General features: G+C 24.6%; 2 protein-coding genes across 5 annotated transcripts in view; one reads left to right on the forward strand and one right to left on the reverse strand.

Annotated features, from left to right (window-relative positions):
• Window positions 1-587: 587 nt before the first annotated feature.
• LOC127286166 (ATPase family AAA domain-containing protein 2-like) overlaps window positions 588-26666 on the reverse strand; it is a 57755-nt gene continuing 31676 nt past the window's right edge. For all 4 annotated transcript variants that reach the window (XM_051312515.1, XM_051312512.1, XM_051312514.1 and 1 more), the window contains 8 exons: window positions 26369-26638; window positions 25894-26085; window positions 25093-25274; window positions 22954-23140; window positions 20959-21144; window positions 16419-16560; window positions 12634-12738; window positions 588-1112 (listed from right to left, as the gene is read on the reverse strand). In XM_051312515.1, the coding sequence (XP_051168472.1) occupies window positions 796-1112; window positions 12634-12738; window positions 16419-16560; window positions 20959-21144; window positions 22954-23140; window positions 25093-25274; window positions 25894-26085; window positions 26369-26521 (1464 nt within the window). In that variant the 5' untranslated portion in view covers window positions 26522-26638 and the 3' untranslated portion in view covers window positions 588-795. The remainder of the gene's footprint in view (window positions 1113-12633; window positions 12739-16418; window positions 16561-20958; window positions 21145-22953; window positions 23141-25092; window positions 25275-25893; window positions 26086-26368; window positions 26639-26666) is intronic.
• Window positions 5512-11863, forward strand: LOC127286176 (uncharacterized). The gene is made up of 3 exons (XM_051312532.1): window positions 5512-5759; window positions 9955-10254; window positions 11443-11863. The coding sequence occupies exons 1-3, from the start codon at window positions 5646-5648 to the stop codon at window positions 11701-11703; spliced, it is 675 nt and encodes a 224-aa protein (XP_051168489.1). The 5' UTR covers window positions 5512-5645; the 3' UTR covers window positions 11704-11863.

Raw genomic sequence — 26666 nt, forward strand, 5'->3', positions numbered from 1 at the left:
CGTTATAGCATCAGCTTATCCAATTTAATAACGATTTTGAAAAAAAAATTCTTAAATAAAAGTAGAAAAAAAGCAAATTGTCTGGGTCCGAGGGAGCCAGCTCAGGCACACAGGGGTTCAAAAAGTATTATTCAGGGCTACAAAATTGCCTAAGAAAGTAGTAATTTTTTTAAAAAATAAAAAATTTACGTCTGATTTTCCGAAAATGATATTTCTGTCTAAAAAATAATTTGACTTGAATGTAAAGTCACATCTAGTAATTGTGAAATGGTTAAAAGAAAGTAAATAACGACGTAATTTTTTAAAAGTTTCTTATTTATTTATTTGTATTGAAGGTATTGAAGAATAAAAAAGTTTAAAAATTTATTAATTTTTGTCAGAATCGACATCTGAGTTGCAATTTCGTCTTGAAAAATTCAAATATCCTCGGAGTTTATTAAAAATTTACAAGTTTATGTGTCTCATGGTTACTAAAAATTTATTGAAATGTTTAGTAGAACCTATTATTATCATTTTATCTTTTTTTCTTACTATATGAAAATGTATAAAGGTGAATATTAAATGTTTTTTTTAATAATATTTCCATAAACATTAAAAAATTCAATTTTATTTTCTACTTTAAATTTTCCACACAACTGTTTACAAAAAATATTGACGAATAAAAATTTTTCTCAACGGCGCACGACAATTTACAGAAATAAATATAGCATAAAAAAAGAAAATTAATAACAAAAAAAAGAAAAATTTATTTTCTTCTTTTATGTAGTCAATTAATTATACATCTTCACAAATTTCTTAGCATAATTTTACAAGAGCTTTCTCAGAATCGGCGGAATTTTTTTCCTCTTGAAAATGTGTTAAACACTCATTCACATATAAATAAATATCATCTTCGGAATTTTCAATTAAACGTGCAAGAGAAGCATAAAGACTTTCAAGCTCTTGACTTGTCCAGTTGTCAGTCAATTGAACTATTCTTTGCATTAGATCATGAATTTGTTGTTCTGTCAATTTTTCCAAACTATGAAGTTTCATCATGTTAGCATGGACTTTTTGACGTTTCGATGTTGAACCTTCACCAGATGCACTATGCTCTCTTTTAACGTTAATTTCTAAAAAAAAGACAAAATTTATTTCATTTTTTTAAAACTTTTTTTTCAACAGCATTATTATGGGATGCATGAATAGTCCCTAAATTAGATTTATCGGAATTTTTGTGTGATGTCGAATTAAAAATTATCGAATTTATATTTAGCAGAACTGTTCTTTTGCAGAATTTCTATTTATCCGAATAATCACTTAAAAGTATTTTTATTAACTGAATTTAATAACAGAATTTCTATACATATAACAAAATTCTTATTTAACGAAACTTTTACCGAAGTTTAACTTATTCAAATTATTTGAATCAAATGACTTTTTTTCAGTGTATCAGATAAACAATCTTTCTTCAGAGCGCGTCACATATGTAAATAAAAATTGTTCATAATATTAAATAAAATGTAATTAACGGATATTTTAGTTAAGAACCTAAAATAGTAAAAGAAGTAGTAAATAAACTTTTATTCAAAAACTGTCTTATTTATTTAAAAACCATCATTGTATTTCAGCAAATTGTTTTCTCGATAAAGCCAGTTTTCTGGAGAATTGTTGCTTTAAAAAACTCTACCAAACTTTAAATATAAATTAGGTTTACGTACAAAAATTTAAGTCACACTTTGATTTGTATTTCTAAAGAAAATAGAAGAAAACTGGCTTCATAAAGAAAATTAATGTTAAAGTTGAAAAATTACAAAAAATTGACAATTTTTGATAATTTTCACAAGTTATCTACTAAAAATTTCAATCATAATATGAAGCCCAGTAAAAAAAAAAGATTTATTGAAAAGCCGTCTGCTCAATACTCCAAACGACATCTGGTCAATTGGACTGGTTATTCAATTTTCTAATGCATTAAGCCCAATTATCCTACTCGTTTTCTGGGGCGAAAAAAGGACAAGACGACTTAGCATACAGAGAACTTAAAAAAATTGATAAGAATGGATAAAAGTATTGGTCATTTAATTAGAAAAGTACCTGTAATTCTACAGGAGTAAATGTAATCTTCTTTACCGACTCTTGATATTTACCAGTTGAAAATTTATATTTTTGAAGATGGAAACAGATAATTAATATAAAAAGAAATATAATAACAATAATTATATCAAAATATTCAATTTGTTTTCTTCTTTAAAAATAAAAATTTTCATCTGATGATGAATATAATAAGAGTCGATATAATGAGATTATTTTTTGTTCACAAAATCAGATGTACAGTATTGCACTGAAAGCAGAAAAGTAATATTTCATAAACTTTCTCGTTTTAGTTAATTACAGATCCTACTTTTATACTTAATTAACAAATATTTATTTATCATCATTCATTTTTTAAAGTTTTCTTTAAGATAAAGTTGTATTTTTCTTTTATTAGCTGCAGAAAAAGTGTATGATTTTTTTCCTAAAAATACAATTATAGATAAAAAGACTGTTTTTAACTTTAAACTGAAAAAAAAAATTTTTTTAACAAAGTTTTGAGGTGTTTAAGAAATTTAATATAGAGATAGGCTACAATGGATCATATTAATTTTCTGGAGAATTGTTGCTTTAAAAAACTCTACCAAACTTTAAATATAAATTAGGTTTACGTACAAAAATTTAAGTCACACTTTGATTTGTATTTCTAAAGAAAATAGAAGAAAACTGGCTTTTTTTATGAAAAAGTGCCAGACAAAGACACACAACAAATACTGATTTTTTAAACAATGTTTTAAGAATTCTGTTAAATATAAATTCGATCAAATAAAAATTCGGCTAGCAAATGAATTCTATCTAATATTCTTCTGGTAAAATAAAAATTCTTTTAAATCGACTATTTTTGTATAATGAAAATTCGAGCAAATAATAATTATGAAAAATTTAAATTCGATGAAATAAAAAGTCTGTAAAATAAACATTTGTTTAAGTAACAATTTTCTATTATAGAAATTCTGTTAAACTTTTCTATTGGTAAATCCCACTTGGAAAGATTCCCCGGAAAGTTCCCCTTGGAGGTTCTATCAGAATTCCATCGTTGGAAGTTGGAAGTTCCGGCGGAATTCTGATAAAACCTCCAGGGGTCACTTTCCGGGGAATCTTTCCAAGTGGGATAATAATTCGAAGAAATAAAAATTCAGCTAAAAGTAAATTCAAGATGATGAAATTCTGTCAAATGTTAGGCTTCACAGATAAAATTTTCTAAAAAAAAGGGGAATAGGGAAAATTTTGTTTGACAAAAAGAAAAAAATAAAGTAAAATCTAAATGAATATTTCCCTTAACCAAAATGCTTTAAAGTTTTTTTTAAATTACACTACCTGTGAAAATTTTGAGACCACCCATTTTCTTGATGAATAAACATCTTAAAACATAAAAAGTATAAAAACCAAAATTTTTTTTCCAAATTTTTTTAAAAGATAATTAGAGAAAAGTGAGATTTAAAGGAGAGACTTTCCCTGTATAGAAATTAATTTTTTTTTTAAATGTCATTTTCAATGTTTTATAAAAATGTGAATTGCATAGGTACATCTAGGGTAAGTGTACTAATTACGGCGCGTTCATAAAAAATAACTATTATTACTATTATATTTAATACAACTGTTGCAAAATGATAAAAAAAAATTATTTTAATATTTTTTTTTGATAAAATTACTTATAAAGATGTACATTTAAACAATTATTAAATTAATTATTTGAGATAAAATTTTTTTCCGCGCCGCAATTGAAACATTTTTAAGATTTCCATTGGCTCCAATTTCGACGGGCAAAGTATCTTCAAAATACACGTACTTTTTGTCACCGAAATTGATACACCGAAACTGATAAAAATGCACCGCAATAGAAAATTACGGTTATTAAATTTATAAATGCTTTTTATTTTTTAAACTTATTTTAAAATTAATTTTCAACAAAATGAAAATTATTTCTAAACTAATATTTTTCTTGAAAAATGCAAAAGTAATTTTTTATTTTATCAAACCGAAAAACGTCTTGTAAAATGTACAAAACTTGATTTTATTCAAATTTTTCGGAAAAACTGAAATTTAAAATTTATTTATATTAAATTAAAAAAAAAATTTCTAATTTTCCTAATTCAGGCCTCGGATTGACATTAGAAAGAGAAAGAAATTGTTTTAGTCGATTTTCATTACAACAAAAAAAAAGTCGATATTTTTTATTTATTTTAACAATTAATAAATATTTCATTATTATTAACATTAATTATTAGAAATTAAATAAATTTTTTCTAATTCTATAACAAGAATGTTTCACAGGAACATTTCCATCAACTTTTTTTTTTAATCTTGAGAATTAAAATATTGACAAATTTTCAAGATTTCAATTTCAATTATTCGAATTCAAAATTTTGGCAAATGTTTTAAAAAATTAAATTTTTAAATAACTTGATTAAAATATTATTTAAAAAAATTAATTTATTCATTGAAATTGTTGTAAATTTTGAATTGCTGAAAATTATTGACAAAATTTTAAAAAGTAATTGAATTTTAAAGAATTATTTTTATTTCTCAGTTTAGGACTCGTGCATCCAAGTTGTGCAAGAATTGAGTTAAATTAAGCTCTAATTAATTAGTAAATAAATTAATTAGTACTAAGTAATTAATTAATTAATTATTAATTAATTAGAGGTTAATTTAATTTAATTCTTGCACAATTTAACTAAATTAATCATAATTTAACAATATCAATGACTTTTTTTACCATATTTCATAGATTAGCAGCAAAATTTAACTTTTAACAAAATTCGAACCGTTCAAAACTCGTTAACAAATTCAACATGGTTTTGTAAATTCTAAACTAGAAATTTCCTTTAAACTCTATAAAAAAGAGAAAGAGAGAGAGAGAGAGATTCATTTTCGAAACTCTGCACATCTTGTGACCATTTGGTATACCTTGCGTCGCAGGTATACCAGCTGCACAGATGGTATTTTTTTGAAAGTTTGTTCAAAACCCTAATAAAAATGAATGGTTCATAGACGAAAATAAAAAAATATACAATAAAGGAAAATTATAGAGAAACATAATGCTTGACATTTTATAGCCCAACTTACAAAGTTTACAGTCTGAAAATGTTACAAAAAAAATTATCGCGTAACTTCCAAATTGTTGTTATGATTTTTATGGTTTTTACATCTATATTGTGATTATTATAATAATTAATTATTATTACTATTATGATTATTAATATTATTTTAAAAAATATTTTATTTTCAATTTTTTCTTATATGAATAATTAAATATATATGGGATTATTTTTTTTAAATAAAAATATTTTTTATATAAACAAAAATTTAAAAAAAATGACATAATTTATTATATAATATCTAATATTATTTTTTGTATATCTGGTAATATGTGAAGAAATATTTGGATGGTAAAAAATAAATGCGCGCCATCTCTAGCGAACGAATGTGTACTAAAAGTTGACTTGAATGAAAGGAGTTAACTTGCTAACTACACCGCGATTGTGAGTGTGGAGTCACTGTGTCAGCTGTAGACACAAAAATTTCAAGGTCAAAAATTTCTCCATTATACTTTTTTTTGTATATTACAAATGGCAGAAAAAAGGCTCAATAACGTAGATATCGTTATCATTGATCGCAGCACGACAGTAAAAGAAGATATAAAATTTCAAAATAATAATAACAGGAACAGAGCAATACGAGAGGTTAGTTTTTCAATAATATTTATTAACACGCACATACCGTCTAAAGTCATAAATATGTGTTGAGTTTGAAAGAGAAAGAGAGAGTTTGTGTAAATAAAATCTTCAATTTTTTATGCATGCCAAGCAATAAGTCCGCTAGATCAATAACTTCGAAATCAATATTTCATAATTACAATTGATTTTTAATTACGTTAAATATTTCTAAGTTTCGTTCATTTATATTATTTTAGAATTATTACTTATATATAGGAAAATAATTGAAATATTATATAGTGAAGAAAATAAAAATAGTTTATGGTTTAAAATTATTCATATTTACATGTACAAAAAAAATACTAACTGAGGTATAAGCAAAACTTGCTAGGGTCTGTTTATATACATATTGACACAAAGTATTGTTTACTACTATATAGCCTTATCTTTGCCTATAATTTACAAAAGGGACGAATAAATATATTTCCTAAAACTTCGTACAGTTCGAATTTTCAACAACTGAAAATTTCTATTACATAATGTCCAATTTCTATTTATCCGAATGGGTCAAATTTTCATTAAGCCGAATTCACATATTGCAGTAAAATATTAATTTCACCGAATTTCAATTTTTATCCAAAATGCAACTTAATTTACAGTCAATTAAATGAATTTTTCTTTTTATAATAGAATATTTATATTTAATCAAATATTAAATTAATTAATTATTTATAATGTTGAACATTATTTTTTTATTTAATAAAAATTTTTATTGAATTAAATTCTTTATTACTCAATTTCAGAGTTAACAGAATTTTTGTGAAATAATCAATTTTTCATGAAAGAGAATTATTAATTAAATGAAAATTTAACTGAATAAAATTGTGCTAAATAAAAATTGTGACATCCAATTCAATTAAATGGGTATTTAACCAAAATGTCACAATTTTTATTTAGCACGATTTTAATTAATATTTATGCAATCGATTTTTTTTAAAGATAATTTTATAGATTTATAAATTTCAGTTTTTAAACAATTAGCTAAACAAAAATTGTGCTTAATAAAAATTCACTTAGTTAAATATTTGCATTTAACAGAATGCGGCTAAATAAAGATTTTTGGCAATTAAATTTATATTATATTAAAATTACACATAGAACAAAAAATATGGTTTAATAGACATTCTGTTAAATAAAAATTATTTTAATGATGAAAATTTTGATTATAAGAAAAATTTATTTGAATAAAAATTCGGCTAATTAAAAATTTGATTTATTAATAATTATGTCATTTAAAATAAATTCAGTCAAATATAGATGTACGGATTAAATATAGAAATTCAACAATTTTTTTTTATTCCAAGGCCAACGGTTTCTAAAAAGTTATACCCTTTTCTTTAATCTGGAGCCTCAATTTACTTCTTCTAAATTTTTCATTGTCGAAAAGAACTTCTAATAACTTTACTAAAGAAATTCTCAAAATTCTAATTCTCTTTAAAAATTTGTAGACTTAATCCAACAATTGTATCGGCAGGTATACATATATGCGACATATTCCCTTTTATACATGGAGAAAATTTGTTCCGGTCATTTTAATGAATTTTAACTGAAAGTTTTGGGATATAGTTGCACAAAAGGAATTTTTCAAAATATTTTTTTTATTTTTTGTAGTAATGACAGTTAAAACTTGATATGATATTTTAATTTATTACAAGCTAGTACTGTAAATATATGAAAAATTTGAATCATTAAACATTGGTTTATATTACGATAACTTATACGTAGGATTATGTTGACTATTAGTCTACGAGAAATTATAAAACAATATTTATTCAGTGAATTTCTCAAAAAGTTGGTTTTTTGAAACAATCGTTTATTAAGATTTAAAAGTAACCAAAAAAAAACCTGCGCTATTTATCACTTTTTGATGAATCTTTTATTTACAACATGTAGTCTTTCTCTTAACGGTCTACTAATTTTACAAATAAATCAAATTTAAAGCTACATGTAATTGTATGGAATTTTAGTTTGACGAATTAAACTATAGCCAGCTCTCCTGAGTATTTCCTTTCTGGGCACTACATAATTCAAGTCCAGTTCGGTAAAAATTTTAGGGAAAATAATTTATTTAACAAAATAATTTTTTTTTCATTAATTTGTTTCTATTTAAATCACAAATAAATTTTAAATAAAATTTTCATAAAAAATTAATTAATTACTTTAAAAAAATAAGTTTACTTCCTAATTTTGTCATATGTAGTCTTCAAATTAGTTATCATATTCAGAAATAATTGAATCTAAATTATTTTTTTTTTTCAATAAATTGTTTGAACGTTTCTTATAAGCGGTAAACTAAAATCCTGGTTAATATATAAGAACAGCTCAAACCTTCTGAAGCAATGTAAAGCGAGCATAGAGATATAAGAATAGAGTGCGCAAGCCTGTACAATTTCCATGTTACGCTGCGATAAACCAATAGAAGAAGACAGATTACTGTTACTGTAAACATGGAGTAATATGAAAATGTATGAAAAATAATATAATTATATTATAATATATACTATATTATAAATTTTTTTTATAAAAAATTATATATTTGGTAAAGTACTTCATGAACTCCAATAGGGTTTGTTAAATAAAATTTACTGCGCAGCCGTATGTGCCATAGAAAACTACTGCGCATAAATATTAATCAAATTTATTTATTAATAACATGCTATGTTTACAGTAACCTTACAGCAACCTTACTCTCTAAATCTGAATTAGTAGTTTTCTACTAATGAAAGAGTGAGGATTCGTTTACCAATTGAATTAGTAACAGTTTTGACTCTTTTTTAGTAAAAAAAAACTACTAATTGCTAGTAGAAAACTACTAATTCATGGAGTAAATCGTATTTTCTGCTATTTTAAATTAGTAAGTCGATTTACTCCATGAATTAGTAGTTTTCTACTAAAAAAGAGTCAAAACTGTTACTAATTCAATTGGTAAACTAATCCGCACTCTTTCATTAGTAGAAAACTACTAATTCAGATTTAGAGAGTACAGTAACCTTACGAGAAGCTTACAACAACCTTACCGTGTAAAATTACCACAACCTTACCATGTAAACTTACTGTGTAAGCTTACCTTAACTTTACTGTATAAGCTTACAGTAATGACAGAAGTTTTAAGATGACCTCAAGTTTAATATGTGTTATAATATTTTATGTCTTTTGCATTACAGTTTTATGAAATTCATTTTACTGTACTAATTCTTGAAAAATTACCGTTTTGCTGTTATATCCCAATTTTACCGAACTAAGTTCAGTAAAACTCTCGGAATAAATTTTCTCCGTGGTACATATATATTTATCAGATTTTACAAAAGCTGTAAATTTAGGACTATAAACCTAAATTGCTGCTATATAAATTTCAAAAGTTATATAATACATATAAAGTTTTTATGCTCTTTTGTTATTCACAGAAATCTTCGCACTATAGGGGCGTAGAAAAAATAACAATACAATAGACGAACAAAGTTTGTTAACTCATTAAAATAAAATTAAAGGGGACTTATTCATCCTACTTTCTTCTATACTAATAGCTTTATAATGTAACAGAGACTCTTATTTTCTACCCCTATATAAACACTGAGTTATACCATATATTATAGTGAAGATTTTGGAGATATTTAAAAAAAAATTCACAAATAGTAAAAGATTGTAAAATTTTATGTTTCTGAAATTGCCTATTCAATTTTTAAGGTTAGTTTGTATTTAACCACTATTGTTTGTTATGGCACATCTTCAAAATTATTCAAATAACTTCAATTTAAATCACGTTGAATGTTGGTTATATAATTTACAAAGAAAATCGAAAAAGACTGTATTAAGTATAGAACATGACAATTCTGATCAAAGAATGTTGCCTGCTAGATTTTTCTGATTTCGACCAATAAGGCAAGTAGAATTTCCCGCTAAATTTATTTTTAGGTTAGAACGTTTATTTACGCATTAACGCATATCAGTTTTTCGAGATATTCTAACCTAAAAGTTCAAAAAAGACGTTTTTTAAACCATATTTGAGGTTATGTAACATGAAGAAATAATTCTTTTTAAAAAGATCGTTACAACATCTGAAAATATACTATTTTTCCCCTTTAAAATGAATTTTAAATTTTTAAAATAATTTCATTTGATACCGACTAAAGTTTTTTTTTCCCCCGTTATTTTATGTTTGCAGTGTCGCAATAAAAAAATTGAGGATCAAGAAGATTTGAATACAGATGAAGAAAGTGAAAATCCACAAAGTGGTTACATAACATTAGACTATAAGAAAAAAATAGTTGCATTAGCTGATGGTCATCCAAATTGGAGTCTTGCAACACTGCAACGAAGGGGAGCGAATCGTTTGAAAAGCCTCAAAAAACTTGCATTATGGAGAAAAGAGATTGAAACTGGTGGCACAAGACTCGATAAATTACAAGCAATCAGCAAAGAAACATTCGATAGATTTCGAGAAGCGCGTCGAAATGGTCAACCAGTACGTACAACATTTTGAAAATTTTGCAACTAAAACATTCACATTTTTGAGAAAATTAAAATTAATTTTATAATTTTATTTATTTAAAACTTTATTTATTTTTTATTAGAGATTTTTTTGAAAATGTAAACTTTGTATATATAAACACACGGAACGGAATTTTTTAAAATGTGATTTTTTAATTTCTGAGGTCGAAAAGCGTAAAAATATATATCAAAAAATTGAATTTGAACAATTTTGGTATTACAATACTTCATCCATAATGAAGAAATTATTTTCAAATGCGATAAATTAAAAAAAATCCCACTATCAAATTATCAAATTTTGTAAAAAAATCATTTTTCCGGGAGGCATAAATTTTTTCACACTGCATTTGTTGGAATTTCTACGATGTCGAAATTAATAAGCTCGAATTTCTATGTTATCGAATTTTATAAAGAAGAATTTATTGAATTTAATTTTCATATTTAAGAATTTTTATTTAACTGAATTAATAATTAAAAGGAATTTTTATTTAATAGGATACTTTTATTAAACTGAATTTTCATTTAAAAAACTTATTTAAACAAATTTAAATTTAACAGAATTTTCAATTGACACAATTTTGATTGAAATGATTTTTTAAAATGACAGAATTTTTATTTGTAGGAATTGTAATTTGATAAAAATTTTGAAAACAATTTTCATTTGACCGAAATAGCAAATGGACGAACAAATATCCTACAGAAAAATTTTTTGGCGGGAATTTTAAAATTAATCACAATTTTCATGATTATTTCTGATTGGTTAATTTTAAAATTCGCGCCAAAAGTTTTCTGACGAACTCCTTTAAATATGAATTCAATTAAAAATTCTTAAATATTAAAATTCAATTCAATATAAATTCAACTTTATAAAATTCAGTAACATATAGAAATTTAAGATTATTAATTTCAAAACTATAGAAATTCTAACAAATTCAGCATGGGAAATATTTATGCTTCCCACTTTTCCCATGTATGGGAAAAACTATTTTTTTTTAGGAGAAAAATAAGGACTGTTTATTAATATTATCTATAATCGTAAAAAAGATAAAAATTCACATAGTAATTTTTTCTATTTGCACTCAAATTCCATAGACAAGAAAAATAATATCCCAAAAAAAAATTTTTTTTTCTTTTATTCCCTCATGTAAATATTTGGTTTCAGGTTACAACGAAAATACTGCAAAAATGGGCAGTGGAAGCGGCGGCTCCATTCTTATCGGAAACATTTAGATTCCAAGCAAGTCCACGTTGGGCTGATCATTTTAAACAAAAGCACAAAATACGACAAAGAAAGATAACGAATCATGGCAATAATAGTGATATGCTTACTTTAGAAGAAATTGAACAACCCGAGGAGACACAACCAAGAAAATACGTTCCTTCTTTTGATCCTTTTAATTTGTTATTCATTCCAAAGAGTTAACGATAAAAAAAATAATATATTTATATTTAGTCTTTAATTTCTTTCTTTTTTAAAATATTAATAGAATAATATTAATTACATAATTAATATATAATAATAGAATAAGATTTGTAAAAAAAATTTTGATATTTTAATAAATAAGAATTATTTATGAAACAATTGTCAAAATGTTTGCAAATTTAATTGAACCCCATTTCTTACAGCAGAAATTATAATACCTTCTTATATAACGTGAATGTAAAAAACCTAGCCTTTCCTAAGTGAAATTTTAGTTTTTTATGGATGTCAATTTATCTTTTGACATTATTGAGAAACTTTGGACCCGAGCAACGAAAACATGTTTCTAAGATAAATTTTAATTTTAATCAGCAGTCCGTTTTTTCACTATACATCAGGTTTTTGAGATAATTGCAATTTTAATTTTTTGTTACTTTAAAAAATTTGTTACTGAAATTCGAAATATATGACTTAGAAAAAAAAGGCGTAGCTTACTTAAAGATTTTTGGGGTTGCTAATTACGAATTTAAAGTCAGATTTTTAAAATTCAAAATAGTGGATCCAATATGGCGGACGAAGCTATTAAAAATCAAACAGATTTGCTTGAAACTTATTATTTTGAATTTGTAAAATTTAACTTCATATTCGTAATAAATATGGTATAAAAATATTTTTAAAAAATTTTAGCAATATAAAATACTTTTAAGTCCTAATTAATCGCAGAATTATAAGATAATTCTGCATTAAATTTGTAATTTTTGTTATTTTTTTCTATTTCCGGAGCAAAAGTTTCCAGAGAGTTTTACTTTGTAAATAGTAAAAGTTACTTTATATTTTTCTCCATCTATAGGTTTGTGTTAAATGGTTGGCACTTATACTTGTAAATTTATTACTACCCTAAAATTAATGAAGTATTGAAAAAAAATTTCTCACTTGGCCTTGTCTCACTAATTCCATTGTCCGAGAGTACTGTATTCAATCTCGTCCTTCCTCTTGCTTCAGTTTTAATTTTTCTTCTCGGCTGAATACTCACAATTTCTAATATAATGATAAAAAAAATGTATTATAAAACAAATGCAAAAAAATTACAAATTAATAAACACAAAATAAATAACAATTAAATAGTTAAACTTTTAAATAAATAGTTAATTTTTTTGTAATTGAAATGTGTTTTTGTACCAAAAGCCAAAAAACTTTGAGATTAATTGTTGTGATTTCACATATAAATATTCTCCGGAGGTTTTCTCGCAAAATCATTTTATAGATTAAGCTAAAATTTTGTCCAAAACTAAAAAATATAGTATATAAAAAATCATTGTCGTGTTGCCAAAATATATTAATATTTTGTCAAAAAAAATTATTCTTAAAAAATTGCATATTTGTTGAAAATGACTAAAATCGTATTGCCTCCATATAGAATATTTTCCTCAAATATGAAATTTTTTTCATAAAATGTTCATATACTCTGGCACATAAGAGAGTTTCTTTATACTATTTTTGAATACTCCACAAAAGTTTTGCTCAATCTATCAAATATTTTGCGAGAAAACCTTCAAAGAATATTTGCATGTGACACAAAAATAATCACATAACCTTAAGTTCTAAATAAATAATTTTGTTTTTTAATTTTTCTGCTATTTTTTAGCGAATATTTTCAGCTTTTCCGAGCTTCATTAGATACTTTCACAAATTTATCTACGTGATATAAAGCTTTTCCAAGCTTCATTTATTATTTAATAAATAATTAAAATAATATTACTTTGTATATAATAAAGCAAAAAATATACCCTAAGTTTTAATTTAAAATAATTCAGATTTTTAAGGCCTGGTCCAAGTGAGGCAGCGCCATCTACATTAAAATTAAAATTTTTGAAAATTTCCAACAGCCTTTTCTTGAAAACAAGAAGATAAAATGCTTTTTCCTTTATGGATAATTGATTATTAGCAAGAAATACAGCAGCTAAATTTTTTTTTGAATTAAAATGATGAAAAAAATTTCATGTCAATAAATTAAATATGAGCACTTTTTTCACAAAAACTGTAACAGTACTTTCTCAAAAATTATAATCAAAAATGCAATTTCCATTTGGAAAATTAATAAACGCTAAAAAATACACATTTAATTTATCGACATTAAATTTTTTTTCATCATTTTAACTTAAAAAAAGTTTTAGCTGGTGTATTTCTTGCTAATAATCAATTATCCATAAAGAAAAATGCATTTTACCTTCTTGTTTTCGAGAAAAGGCTGTTGGAAATTTTCCAAAATTATAGTTTTAATGTAGATGGCGCTGCCTCACTTGGACCTGGCCTTAAGTGTTCGATTCTATTATCACAAAAGTTAAAAGTTTCGTGGATTTGCCCTTATATAAATATTGGTAAAATGTATAATTAATTAATAAATACAATAAAAGATTTTTTTCGAAACTTAAAACAACTTTAAAAATTCCAAAATTTCAATTTTTTGTTAAAAATAAAAATAATAATCAATTTTATAATTATTGGTAAAATGTAAATTTTATATACATCAATCGATTCGTTTTGATGACAGGAATATAATTTTGATAAGAATTAATGAAAATTTCTGTATAGAAAAAAGTTATTTCAAAAAATACAAAAAAAACGATTTTTTCAAATAAATTCCAAAAAATGATTTAATCTATAAATTTTTTGTAAGATATGAACTTTATATATAGGTTAATCGATTCATTTTAATACAAGAAATAAGTTTTTTTTACCAAATAAAATTAAATTTACAATGAAAAAAATTTTTTGTTAAAAATAACTTTTTCAAATTTTGAAAAAATTGTATAAATAAAAATTTTTTTTTGAAATCGTTACGAATGCAAAGCTTTTCTATGAGGAAGAAAAAATGGTACCAGTCCAAAGCCTAGGGAATGTGTGATGGGAAAATGGTTTTATCAAATAAAGATTATTTGATTTTAAGGTTTTAAAAGTTACAAATTTCAGAGTAGAGAGAGAGAGAGAGAGAGAGAGAGAGAGAGAGAGAGAGAGAGAGAGAGAGAGAGTCAGCGGAGGGGTAACCAGCACCAGCCTGATCCACATACTCTCACTCTCATTTGAAATTTGTAACTTTTAAAACTTTTAAAATCAAATTATCGCTTTGTTTCATTAAACCATTTTCCCATCACACTTTCCCGAGGCTTTCGACTGGTATAGCATTTTTTAATTCCTCATGGCATTTTTAGGGAATCTAATTTATGGGGTGCTGGCGTATTTTAAAAATGTGTTGAATGCCAAAAAAATCTGATTAATTCTTAAATAATTTTTGACAACTCGAAAAATCTGTAATAAGTATTTAAATAATAAATGAAGCTCGGAAAAGCTTCACACAAAAAAATGCCAGTGTAATTTCACGTTGGAAAAAAGTGACCACGCGTCCCACGCAGTAAAAAAAACTGTCAGCAAGTTGGAAATTTAAAATAGCTGTAAAGGGACGTATGAATATAGGATTAATCCAAAATAATTATTTTAGTTCTTTTTTTTTATTTATTGAAATTCATAAAATATTGAAAGTGTTTTACATATTTAAAAAAGGATCAAAGGATATAGAATCGTTATAAAACATTAAAAAGTAGTTCTTCATCTGAACTTTTCTCTCGGCAATCAAAAACTCTACTGACTTGAGGCTTGCATCGAAAAAAGACACACGTGCATTCGCAGAACCGAAATCACGTCACTTTTGTCCACTCAGACTGTTTAGGATAATCGATATCTTTCATAAACACTTACGCGACTCTCGGGCGCCTTTTTTATAAACACATTTTTAAATCTTTAAGAACTCTTTTAATTTCGTTTCACTTTTATTAAAATTATTTAAACACTTTTTTTTTATTTACACTTTTTAACTTTCAAGATGAATATGTTCTAAAAATCATTAGTTAGTATTTTTATTTTATTGGAATTTCATTTGTCATAATTATTTTTGAGATAAATTTTTATTTATTCGAATTCATTATTTTGGAGAATTTTCATCAACCCGATTTTCTATATTACAAAATTTTTATATAAACGAAAATTCACTTCACAGAATTTTTATTTCATTACATAGAATTTTCATTTTCTTTCAGATGAATTTTCATTTGTTCGAATTATTATTTTGATAGAATTTTCATATAATCGATTTTTCATACTATAGAATTTATTTATACTTAACCGAAAAATAATTTAACAGAATTTCTAATTGATAGAATTTTCATATTTGTCCGAAATTTATTTATGTATTATAATATATCATAAAAAGTATGTTACATAAGAAAAGTACACTTATTTAACTGAAAGAGACAGAATAGATGAAAAAATAAAATAAAAAACAACTTTTAGATTATGTAGCCTTTTAATTTTCCGGCTTGTAAATTTACAAAACAGTTTTTTTACTGCATGGGACGCGTGGTCACTTTTTTTCAACGTCAGACATAGTAAAATTACACTGGCATTTTTTTTTGTATGTTTATAATTTATATCACAGATAAAGTTGTAAAAGTAATGAAGCTCGGAAAAGCTTTTTATCACAGATAAATTTTTTAAAAATTATTCAGCTCGGAAAATATTCTTAATAAGAATATTTTATACTTAAATTCAACGCACCACAAAAATTCCAAAAGATCGGAATATTCGTGCGTTTTATAATTTTTTTAAAAATTTATTTATTTTTATTAATGAATAAAAAAAGGAAGTTTAAAAACAAAAAATAAGACCTGCAGATGATCTGTAGCAAAGATCTTCATTGGTGGAATTAATTTTCAGGAAAAGTTGACGAAAGTACGACTGCCTCTCAGAACTTGTTGGTGGTCTAAGTTCATAAACCTCCCCTTGATGCTCATCAAACAGAGACGTAATCTTTCAAATCAAATATTAATTTTAGATGTTTATTATACATATTACAGATAAACTGAAACTGGGAAAAACATTTAGAAAACTTGAAAATTCCTTATCTTAATTCTTTATATGGGGCATTCCACGGGAGATTTTCATTCAAAATTGTTTTTTCCCCGAAACATTTTTTTCCAAATTTATATGAAAAATAAGGATAAGTATACGTATTTTTTTATTTGATAAAAATGAAGGAAGTTATGAAAGTGTCTCTTTTGAGAAAACTCACTTTTTGAGTTTAATTTAAACTTTTATGTTGCTTCTAATATAGGTACGTTATTTTTGAGCAGATATTTGAAAAATTTAAGAAAAAATGAACAAATTTCATATATAGCATAGTTTTTAATTTATTAGTACAATAGATTAAAAAATGCCCCAAAAACACACTTCCATCGTTGACATTAAATTTCAAAAAATCATAACTTCCTTCATTTTTATCAAATAAAAAAATAAAAAAATAAGTATATCCTTATTTTTCATATAGATTTCGAAAAAAAATGTTTCGGGGGAAAAAAAAATTTTCAATGAAAATCTCCCCCATATTCACTGAAGAAAATATTTATTTACTACAGAATAGAAAAATAGTGTAAATTAAATCGAAATCAATATTCATTTATAAAAATGTTAACTAAATAGACAGGCACACAAAAAAAGTGTTTTGGCCAAGACACTACATTACTGCATTCCCATGTATTTTTCGCTGTTGAATCCGAATTCGAAATCAGAATAGTCAAATTGACTCTTTTTTTTGAGTTATACTCGAAAAAGGACTCAAAAAAACTAATTAAAATCAAAAAAAAAATTTTATATCACTACAATAGTATATTCCCATGTATTTTTTTCCCGCTGAATCCTAATTCGAAGTCAGAAATATCCGATTGGCTCAAAATTTGGAGAAAACTCAATAATTTGCTAAAAAAACACGAATTAAAGTCAAAAAAGTCAATTTTTCCTGTTAAGCTAATTTAGTGTTTTCGCATACATTTCTTCCCACTGAATTCGAATTTGAATTTAGAATTGTCACATTGGATTAAAATTTTTGAAAATTTAAAAAACTGCTCGAAGAACGAATTAAAGTCAAAAGCGGAAAATTTTTGTACAATGACACTACGCTAGTGTATTGACTTATTTAAATTGTTTGTCAGTTGTATCAGAAGTAAATTTCTCTCAAGGATATCCAAAGCTTAAGATAGAAAAAAAACCCTAATAATACAAGAAATCTTGGGATATATTGATAATATCCCGCAGATATCCTAGGGATGTCCTATGGATATCAAAAGGATCTCTTAAGGATATCCAAAAAATCGGCGGTTTGGATATCCTTTGGATATCCCATGGATATCTGAGGATATCCACAGGATATCTTCTGGATATCTCTATAGACTATCATAAATGTCCTCCAGATATCCCATAGATATCGTCAGGATATCCCACAGATATTTTCAGGATATTCTCAGTATATCTTCTGGATGTCAAGAATATATTCTCAGGATACTGTTTTTAAAGTCATTATGAGACTACGAGTGAGAATATTCTGTGAATTAAATTTTATATAAATAAAATAAAATGCAACTTGTTCTACGAGAAAGTTGTTTAATTTGAAAAATTATTAACTAATTTTTTTCTCATTCGTGATTCATTCCTTTATTCATATATGCTTAATATTGTCAGAAAATAAATTGGCTTTAAACAAATATAAATTCTTCCCCGCAAATAACGAATAACTATTAATATTAATTATACATTAAGTGCATGAGTTTATTTAAAAACTTTGAAAAATGCGTTTCAAATCTTCATTTAAAATAAATTAGAAGCTCATAAGATTTTTGTTTTTATTATATTATTATTCATTATATTAGCTTAACAATTTTAACCTTTAAAAATATATGTTGAGATATTAAATATCCCGTGAATATCCTAAGAATATCCCACGGACATCCCGAGAATATCCCATGGATATCCTGCGATATAATATCCAATAGATATTTTGTGGATGTCTTAGGGATATCCTATGGATGTCCTGTTGATGTCCCACAGATCGGCGGTTTGGATATCCTAGGGATATCTTATGGATATCCCAAGATATCCTGGGGACCGTTCTAGGATATCGACCATTCATATGGATATCTTATGGATATCCTAGGGATATCCTTTTGTTATGAGGGAATAGTCTCATTTTTGTTGCATCTCAAAATAAATCCATGTTACATGACAGAGAATCTGTTTGGCACATTTTTGATGCGTATGAAATTGAATATGAATTTTATACTCATTTTGATACCAGGTTTTTTTAAAGAAGGCAAATTTAAAATCTCGATTCGAACTAAATAGGAAAATAACATCATTGTAATAGAATAAGGTTTCGACCAAAAAATTCTCTCTTACATTTGCATTTTTTAACATTTTTTGAGTTTTGCTTAAAATTTTAAGCTAATCTGACAATTGTGACTTTGAATTCAGATTCAGCGGGAAAAAATACTTGAGAATATACTATTGTAGTGACATAAATTTTTTTTGATTTTAAGTATTTTTTTTAGTTGTTTTTTGAGTATAAATCAAAAACAAAAGCCAATCTGACTATTCTGACTTCGGATTCGGATTCAGCAGCAAAAAATACATGGGAATACAGTAGTGTAGTGTCTCAGCTAAAACACTTTTTTTTGTGCCTGTGATATTTAAATATACCTAAACATTTAAAATAAAGAAAATCGGAGATATTTATGTAAAAATTATAAATTGAAAAAACATTTTAAAATTACGAAAAAAAAATTGAAAAAAATCGTTTTCTTAGTACAGAACCAAGCTTAAAATTTTTTTGGTTTTTTTTTTGAAAATTTTTCAACAAAAAACAAAGAATACAAACAATTTTAAAAATAAAATTTTAATCTATAAATTGCAAAAATTTAGTAAATTATAATTCGATAATTTTCTGTATGTAAAATTTTCAACAAATTCAATAATTAACAAGTAGGGGGTCCTTTATGTTTATTTCATAAACATTATGCTTCCTCATTGTGTGAAGCAAAAAATTCGCTTCCTCGTGAAGGAAGCAATGAATTTGTCCAATTCAATTGATTGATTTAAAAAATTTCGAGTTAAAAATGTTTTAAATTAATTAAATTTTTTGAAAAATGAAGAAACTTTTAATTAATTTTGAGTGTAACATAACCTTTATATATACGAATCGATTCGTTTTAATGCAAGGAATACAATTATTTTATTCATCAACTTGTATTTAAAAAAAAACACAAAATTTTTTAGCTAAAATATGAATTTTCGATTTTTCAATTTTTATTAATTCTCAAATTTTAAATCAAATCTATACTTTATATATACCAACCAATTCGTTTCAATGCAGGGAATAAAATTATTTCATATATAAACATGAATTTAAATAAACACATCATTTTTTAGCTAAAATGAGAATTTTTGATTTTTTAACTTTCTTTAATTCTTTAAATTTCAATCAAATCTATACTTTATATATATCAATCGATTCATCTTGACATAAAGAAGACGATTATATTATATATTACCTTAAATTTTTTGATTTAAAAATTTTTTCAATTAAAAAAAATTTTTTGGAAAAAAGACGATAAAAATTTTTTTTTGGGGTATTTTTAAAAATCCTCTCGTCATTTTTGAGAGATTAATGTGTTAAATAAGCCTACCAAATTTTATCCAAATCCATTAAAACCTGTTAAAGATATCGTGTTCACAAAAACGATCCACACACACATACACACACACACACACACACATACACACACACATACATACATCCGGACAATTGATCAGGATCTCATATAACATGTTTCTATATAGAGGAAAATTTGTTTTCACCATTTTTAAAAAGTTTATAAACGAAAGGACTACATAGCTTCCTCCACGAGGAAGCAAAACACACAAATTTAAGAAAAAATTTAAGAAAATGTTCTTAGTGTTTACAGGTATGTTAAAATGAAAAAAAAGTCATGTCCAAAGTTAAAAATAATTAATTGGTTTATGAAAAATCGTTATTTTTTATATAAAAATTGAAAACTTTTTTTTCATGTTAACATAAATGTCAAAAGTCGATAAAAAACCGAAACTTTTTTCACTTGGCAACATTTCTAAAATCAATACTTTTAGAGTTTTTAAAAATTAAGAAATTAGATTTTACTTTTTAAAAAACTCGAAAAACACCGATTTTTAAAAATTCATAACTCGAAAATTTGGACATTTATATAAAAAAAATAAGTATACCTTTTTTTCTGTAGAGAAGGAAAAAAAATATGTACTTAAATTTAAAATGTCAAGGTAAATTTCACGTGTAATCGCCCATATATAAAAAATGTAAAATATGTAAAAAAAATTAGAACACACCTCGGAGGGGAGATTCGAGTGTGAACAAGAGGCTGTGGTGACAATTAACATATGCACAGAACGATCTAAGCCACGTAAAAGAGACGTAAAAACAACTCTTGCTGCTTCGTCCACTAAATCCCACCAAGACATAATGTCAGGGACATACAATAATGATGGTAATGTGTGACGAGCTGTTTTAACTTTCTGGAACAAAAAATATTTATAATATTTATATTTTTTTTTACGAAAAGAATATAAAATAAATAAAAATGGAAAAATTAGTTATTCTAAATAAATATATTAAAAAGATAATTTTACATATATATTTAATAAAAATTATTTTTAAAAAATCTATAAACGATTACAAACGATAATTTGTTAATTAAGATTTAAAATAAAATTCTTTCAAATTCAAAGAAACAAAAAGTCTAAAATGAAAATTCGTTAAAGTAACAATTATGTAATATGAAAAATCGGTTAAAGTATTTCTTTTGATAGTTACAGGCATTCAGAAAATTAAATTATATTACCCTTCGAAAAATTAAAATGTTTTTTTAAATTATATATACTTTGAAAGAAAAAATGTCGAAAAATTTTTTAATTTAAAAATTTGTTTATTTACCCACATTTATAGGAAATTAAACTTTTTTTTTCATATTATTACACAAATTTTTAAAAGTGATGCAATTTTTGTTTACGATGTCTTATTTTCTACTTAAATAGATTATCTTTAATTTTATTGAAAACATTTTTGAAAAAATGCACCGTTTTTTAAATATGATTATTTGTTTAACAAAAAAGTGCATTATATTTAAAAAGAAATAATTATATTTTCAAAATGGTGCTTTTAACTTTTAAAACTTTTGTGTAATAGCGATACGAAAAAAAAAATTGATTGCCTAAAAATGTGTGTAAATAAAGAAATTTTTGGATTAAAAAAATCGACATTTTTTTTCATTTAAAGTATATAATTTAGAAAAATATTTTAATTCTTCAAAGGGAAATATAATTTTTTTCTAAATTCCTGTATCTATCAAGAGAAATATTTTAAATAGAATTTCTGTAATATTATAACTTGGAAAAATAAAAATTCAAAACTAAAAAAGTAAATTCTAGGCAATGAAATTTTGTCAAACAAAAATTGTAAAAAATTAATTTTAGAGCTTATTCATTCATATCGCTAATTTGAAAATCATTTTCTAAGTGAAATTTTTAATTTTCTTCCAAATGCATTTTTTAACAATTTAAAGTATAAAAACAAAATTCTAATTTTTAATTAAAAATTATTTATATTTATTAAAAATATACGAAAATTTTACATGCATATTTTTTTTTTATGAAAAAACACATCATTGTGGGGCATGATTAATTATTTGTTTTTAGATTATAAATTTTTAAACGTAAAACATTGTCAATTAACAAAGATCAACAAAAAAAGAAAATAAATAACTACAACAGTCTTTATGAATAGCGACGAACAAATAAATGTTGATAACGAATAATTTAAAAATATATTATCTTTTCTTTTGATTTTATGTATTTCTTATAGTTTTAATAGAAAATGTATTTTTCAATTTTCCACCTAAAATTAAACATTTAATTTAAATTATAAACAATAATAAAATTCTCATTTATTAGATTTCTTTTACTGCATCAATTATTATTAATCACGCCCCACGTTTTTTGGAAGTTCAAAAAAATAGGATTTCGTAAAATTCTCGTAGCTCAGAACAGAAATAAAAAATTAAAATAATAACGATTTTCTATATTTTAAATAAAATATTTAAACTCAAATTTCTTTAAATAATTAGTCACGCCCTAACTTACTCCATTATTCTTTTTTTTTTTAATCCTTATTATTATTTATTATTATTATTATTAAGTATTATAGTTATTACTTTATTTTTATTATTATTTATTATTATTATTATTAAATAATTAAAATAATAATTTGTTGTTATTAAAAAAATCAAAGAATTGGAATGTTAATTTTTTTTTTAAATGAATGTTAACTTGAATTATTGCTTCCTCAACGGCGCGTCCTGTTTCTTCGAAAAGTGTAGTGACGTCCAATATGTGACATGGCAAATGTTCCAATGTGTGTAAAAGTGCCGGTCCCAAGTGTCGGGTATGACTATTGTCCTCGCCACATAATAAAATTCTCGAACAGCTGGAAGACCTCGAAGTAGCTTTCCCTGTTCTAATATAGATGCATATAACAAAATTAAACATTGTTCTTTAAATAAAAATTTTTAAAAAAAAGTGTTAACAATTTTTAAAAATATTTTCAATTTTAAAATTATCTGCATTAGAAAAATAATGTATTGCATATAATAATAAACGAAAATGGTAACTAGAAACCAAAAAAATTATTTAAATCCATAACATTATTTTTTTTTGAAAGCCAATAAGAAAATCTAAATTCGAAAATAAAGATTGTTTCCTTTTTAAAAAAACACCAAAAATTTTTGTATCATCATCCTAGATATTTTAGACAGATAAGATCTTTTACAAAGATTACAAACTCATTTGTCAATAAAATAAATTAATCTAAAAAAAAATTTTTTTTTAATTTTTTCTTTTTAAAGAAAAGTTTCTCAGTTTTTTATGATATTAAAACTGAATTAATTTCAAATTAGGCAGGCTAAAATTTGTCGAAGCTGAAAATAAATGTTTTTCTCAAAATATTGTTTTTTAAAATTTCTTGGACATGTGTTTTTTTGTTTGACTGAAAAATTTTGTTCACGAAGTTAAAATGAATTTAATTTTCCAAGTAAAAATTATCATTTATCTTAAAATAAAGAAAACTTTTTTTATTTATCATTTTGACTAATAGGGGATATTTCAGTTTTTTTTTTTTTGACCTGAAAGAGCTTGAACACCTCTTTGAAAATTCGGTGGAAAAATTAAAAAACATTTTTAAAAAACCAAATGGCTCCCATTTTACTAAAAAATCTTTAAATTCAAATTACTCAAAAAACCCCACCTTATTTTTTGTTGAAATTTTTTTTGTAAATTGTCTTTATAATAAAGAATATTTTCCATAAGAATTTAACTTGTGTCTAATACTGGTAGAAGACAAAAAAAATTTTTTTTTTATATTTTCAAAGAAAAATTCCGATGCATGATTATTGCATAAAAATAATTGGTTAGAATTTTCAATTTAAATAATTTTATCAGATATGTAATTATTTTTCAAATGAATTTTGATTTTTTGTATTAGCCTAACATAATTTCTTTTTAGACGAATTTTTACTCGATAACATTTTTACCGAACTTTTATTCAGCAGAATTATTATTTCACAGAATTTCTTTTTATCTCACTTTTTATTTAAAACAAAAAAAAAATTTGTACGAATTTTTATTTGATATAATTCTTAAAACGGCGAAGCTTCATTTGTCCGAAATTGCAAATGACCGAATATACAGTCAACAGAAAGATTTCGACACTATTTCCAAAATTTACCAATCAGAAGTTATCAAGAAAATCATGACTTATAAAATTATAAAAACAGAGCTGATATCTTTTTGTCAATTATTTGTTTGACAATTTGAAATTTCGGATAAATAAAAATTAATCGTTTTAAAAATTCTGTCAATTAAAAATTTCTTAAAAATGAAAATTTTGACAAATTCAATTTCGGTGAATAATTGGAAATTGTTGCATTTAAAAATTCGAAGCACTTAAAATTCTATTAAATATAAGAATTCTGTTATAAATTAAAATTCGGTTAAATTAACATTCTTTTCAATAAAAAATTGTTTAAAGAGAAATTTTTTATAACAAAAATTCAAGCAAATAAAAATTTAGTACTTAAAAATTCTGTAAAGTAAAAATTCGTTTTAAAATGAATTTTGTCAAATGCTAATTCGTAAAATGAAAATTCATCAAAATAATAATTAAATGTAATAGAATTCTTTAAAATACATTTCGTCTAAAAAAAAATTTGAAAAACTTTTCCAAAGAAAAATTCATTTTCTGATATAAAATCAGTATTAATAAAATAACGTTTATAAATTAATGTTTTGAAGAATAAATTTCTTCAATTTTTTTTTTTGTGGATGTAATTGAAACCGGAAATTCCAATCTAAGAATCCTTATAAGCAGAGTCTTATCTTATCGCCTGAAATAAGAATTTTGTATTGTATTACATATTATCTGAAGTAAGCATTCCTGTTGGACACAGGATCTCGAGCCTCGTCATGATAATTGAGAACGATTCTTTCAGCAACGGTTGAATTCTACCAGATAAGGATTTTACTGGTGCCACTGCAATGCGATGTGACGCTGGAACAATGTTTTGTTGTGCTTTCAAAAAATCTTGCTTTTCTACCTTTTTTAAAAAATGAAAAAAAAATTTTTTTAATTCAAAATTTCTGTACAAAATTTTTTATTTTTTAAATGGACAAAAATATTGTTACTTTTTTTCGTAACGGTAACGCGTTACTATTTTTTAAAAAACTAGTTTTTTACTTTCTACCGTGACTATAACGCGTTACTTTTTTGAAACAACCACTGCCGTTACTTTCTGCCGTAACGGTAATGTGTTACTTTTTTAAATAAATTACAGTCTTTACTTTCTACCGTAACTATTTGTGTTCGAGGTGTTAAGAGACTAACATTGTTACCTCATTCGATAGCGGTAACGTTTTCTATTATATTTAATATACTAATTTTGTAACTTTTTTTCCGCAACGATAACACGATACTATTTTTTCAAAACAACTACTGCTTTTACTTTCTACCGTGACAGTAACGCGTTACTCTTTTTTGAAACAATTACTGTCATTAATATCTATTGTAACGATAACACGTTACTATTTTTTAAATAGACTAACATCGTTACTTCATATAGTGACGGTAACGTTTTCTCTTATTTTAAATCGACTATTATTGTACTTTTTTTTCCGCTACGGTAACGCATACCTATTTTTAGAAAACAAAATAACTACCTTCAGTGATCTTTCATTAATGTGATACTTTGATTTTGATGTATAAATCTGTGGATAATTTCTTCTAACGCAACACATAACCGACTCAGCACACAATGCTTGAAGATCACTTCCGCAATAGCCAATTGTTTTTGATGCCAAATAAGCGAGAAATTTTTGCGCTGGTTTTTGTTTCCAATTTTTCACATGAATCTGTAAAACATAGTTCTTCAAAAAAAAAAAAGAAAATTTGTATCGAAATAAAATATTCTCATTACATTGTAACCATCGAACATTATTTGTTTCATCCCCAGCGATTATTTGAATTTAAAATAAAATTATCGACTGTTGGTAAAATAAAAATCTACATTACCAATTGTGGATCATGTAGGAATCTACATTGCCAACGGTCGGTAAAACAGAAAACTGTTTTTACCAGCTTATTTTATTATTCGCTTTTTTAAAAAAGATTGTTTTGTCAAAGAAAACATTCTACCGCTAATATATCCTTTCTTGCATTATAACAAGGAAGTGGAAAATATAATTCTCTATCAAATCTTCCTGGACGTCGAAGTGCCGGATCAATTGCATCCAATCGATTTGTTGCGCCAATAACAATAATTTCCGAATTACTATCTAAACCGTCCATTAAGGCCAAAAGTGTTGAGACAATACTGACGTGAACAAAATCTTGACGACTTGATCTTATTGGCGCTAAACCATCGACTTCGTCAAAAAATATTATACATGGTTTCGATTGTTGGGCCTAAAAATTAAAATAAATTTTGTTTAAA

Source organism: Leptopilina boulardi, unplaced genomic scaffold (assembly GCF_019393585.1).
Source record: "Leptopilina boulardi isolate dan_hultmark-lab unplaced genomic scaffold, ZJU_Lbou_2.1 LbouV2_351, whole genome shotgun sequence".
NCBI classification, from domain to species: Eukaryota; Metazoa; Arthropoda; class Insecta; order Hymenoptera; family Figitidae; genus Leptopilina; species Leptopilina boulardi.

Excerpts from the sequence above, each read along its gene's own strand:
- LOC127286176 (XM_051312532.1), top strand. The coding sequence starts at position 5,646 with ATGGCAGAAAAAAGGCTCAATAACGTAGATATCGTTATCATTGATCGC. Across the intron at positions 5,760-9,954 it reads GGAACAGAGCAATACGAGAG|TGTCGCAATAAAAAAATTGA; the intron begins GTTAGTTTTTCA and ends TTATGTTTGCAG. Across the intron at positions 10,255-11,442 it reads CGCGTCGAAATGGTCAACCA|GTTACAACGAAAATACTGCA; the intron begins GTACGTACAACA and ends ATTTGGTTTCAG.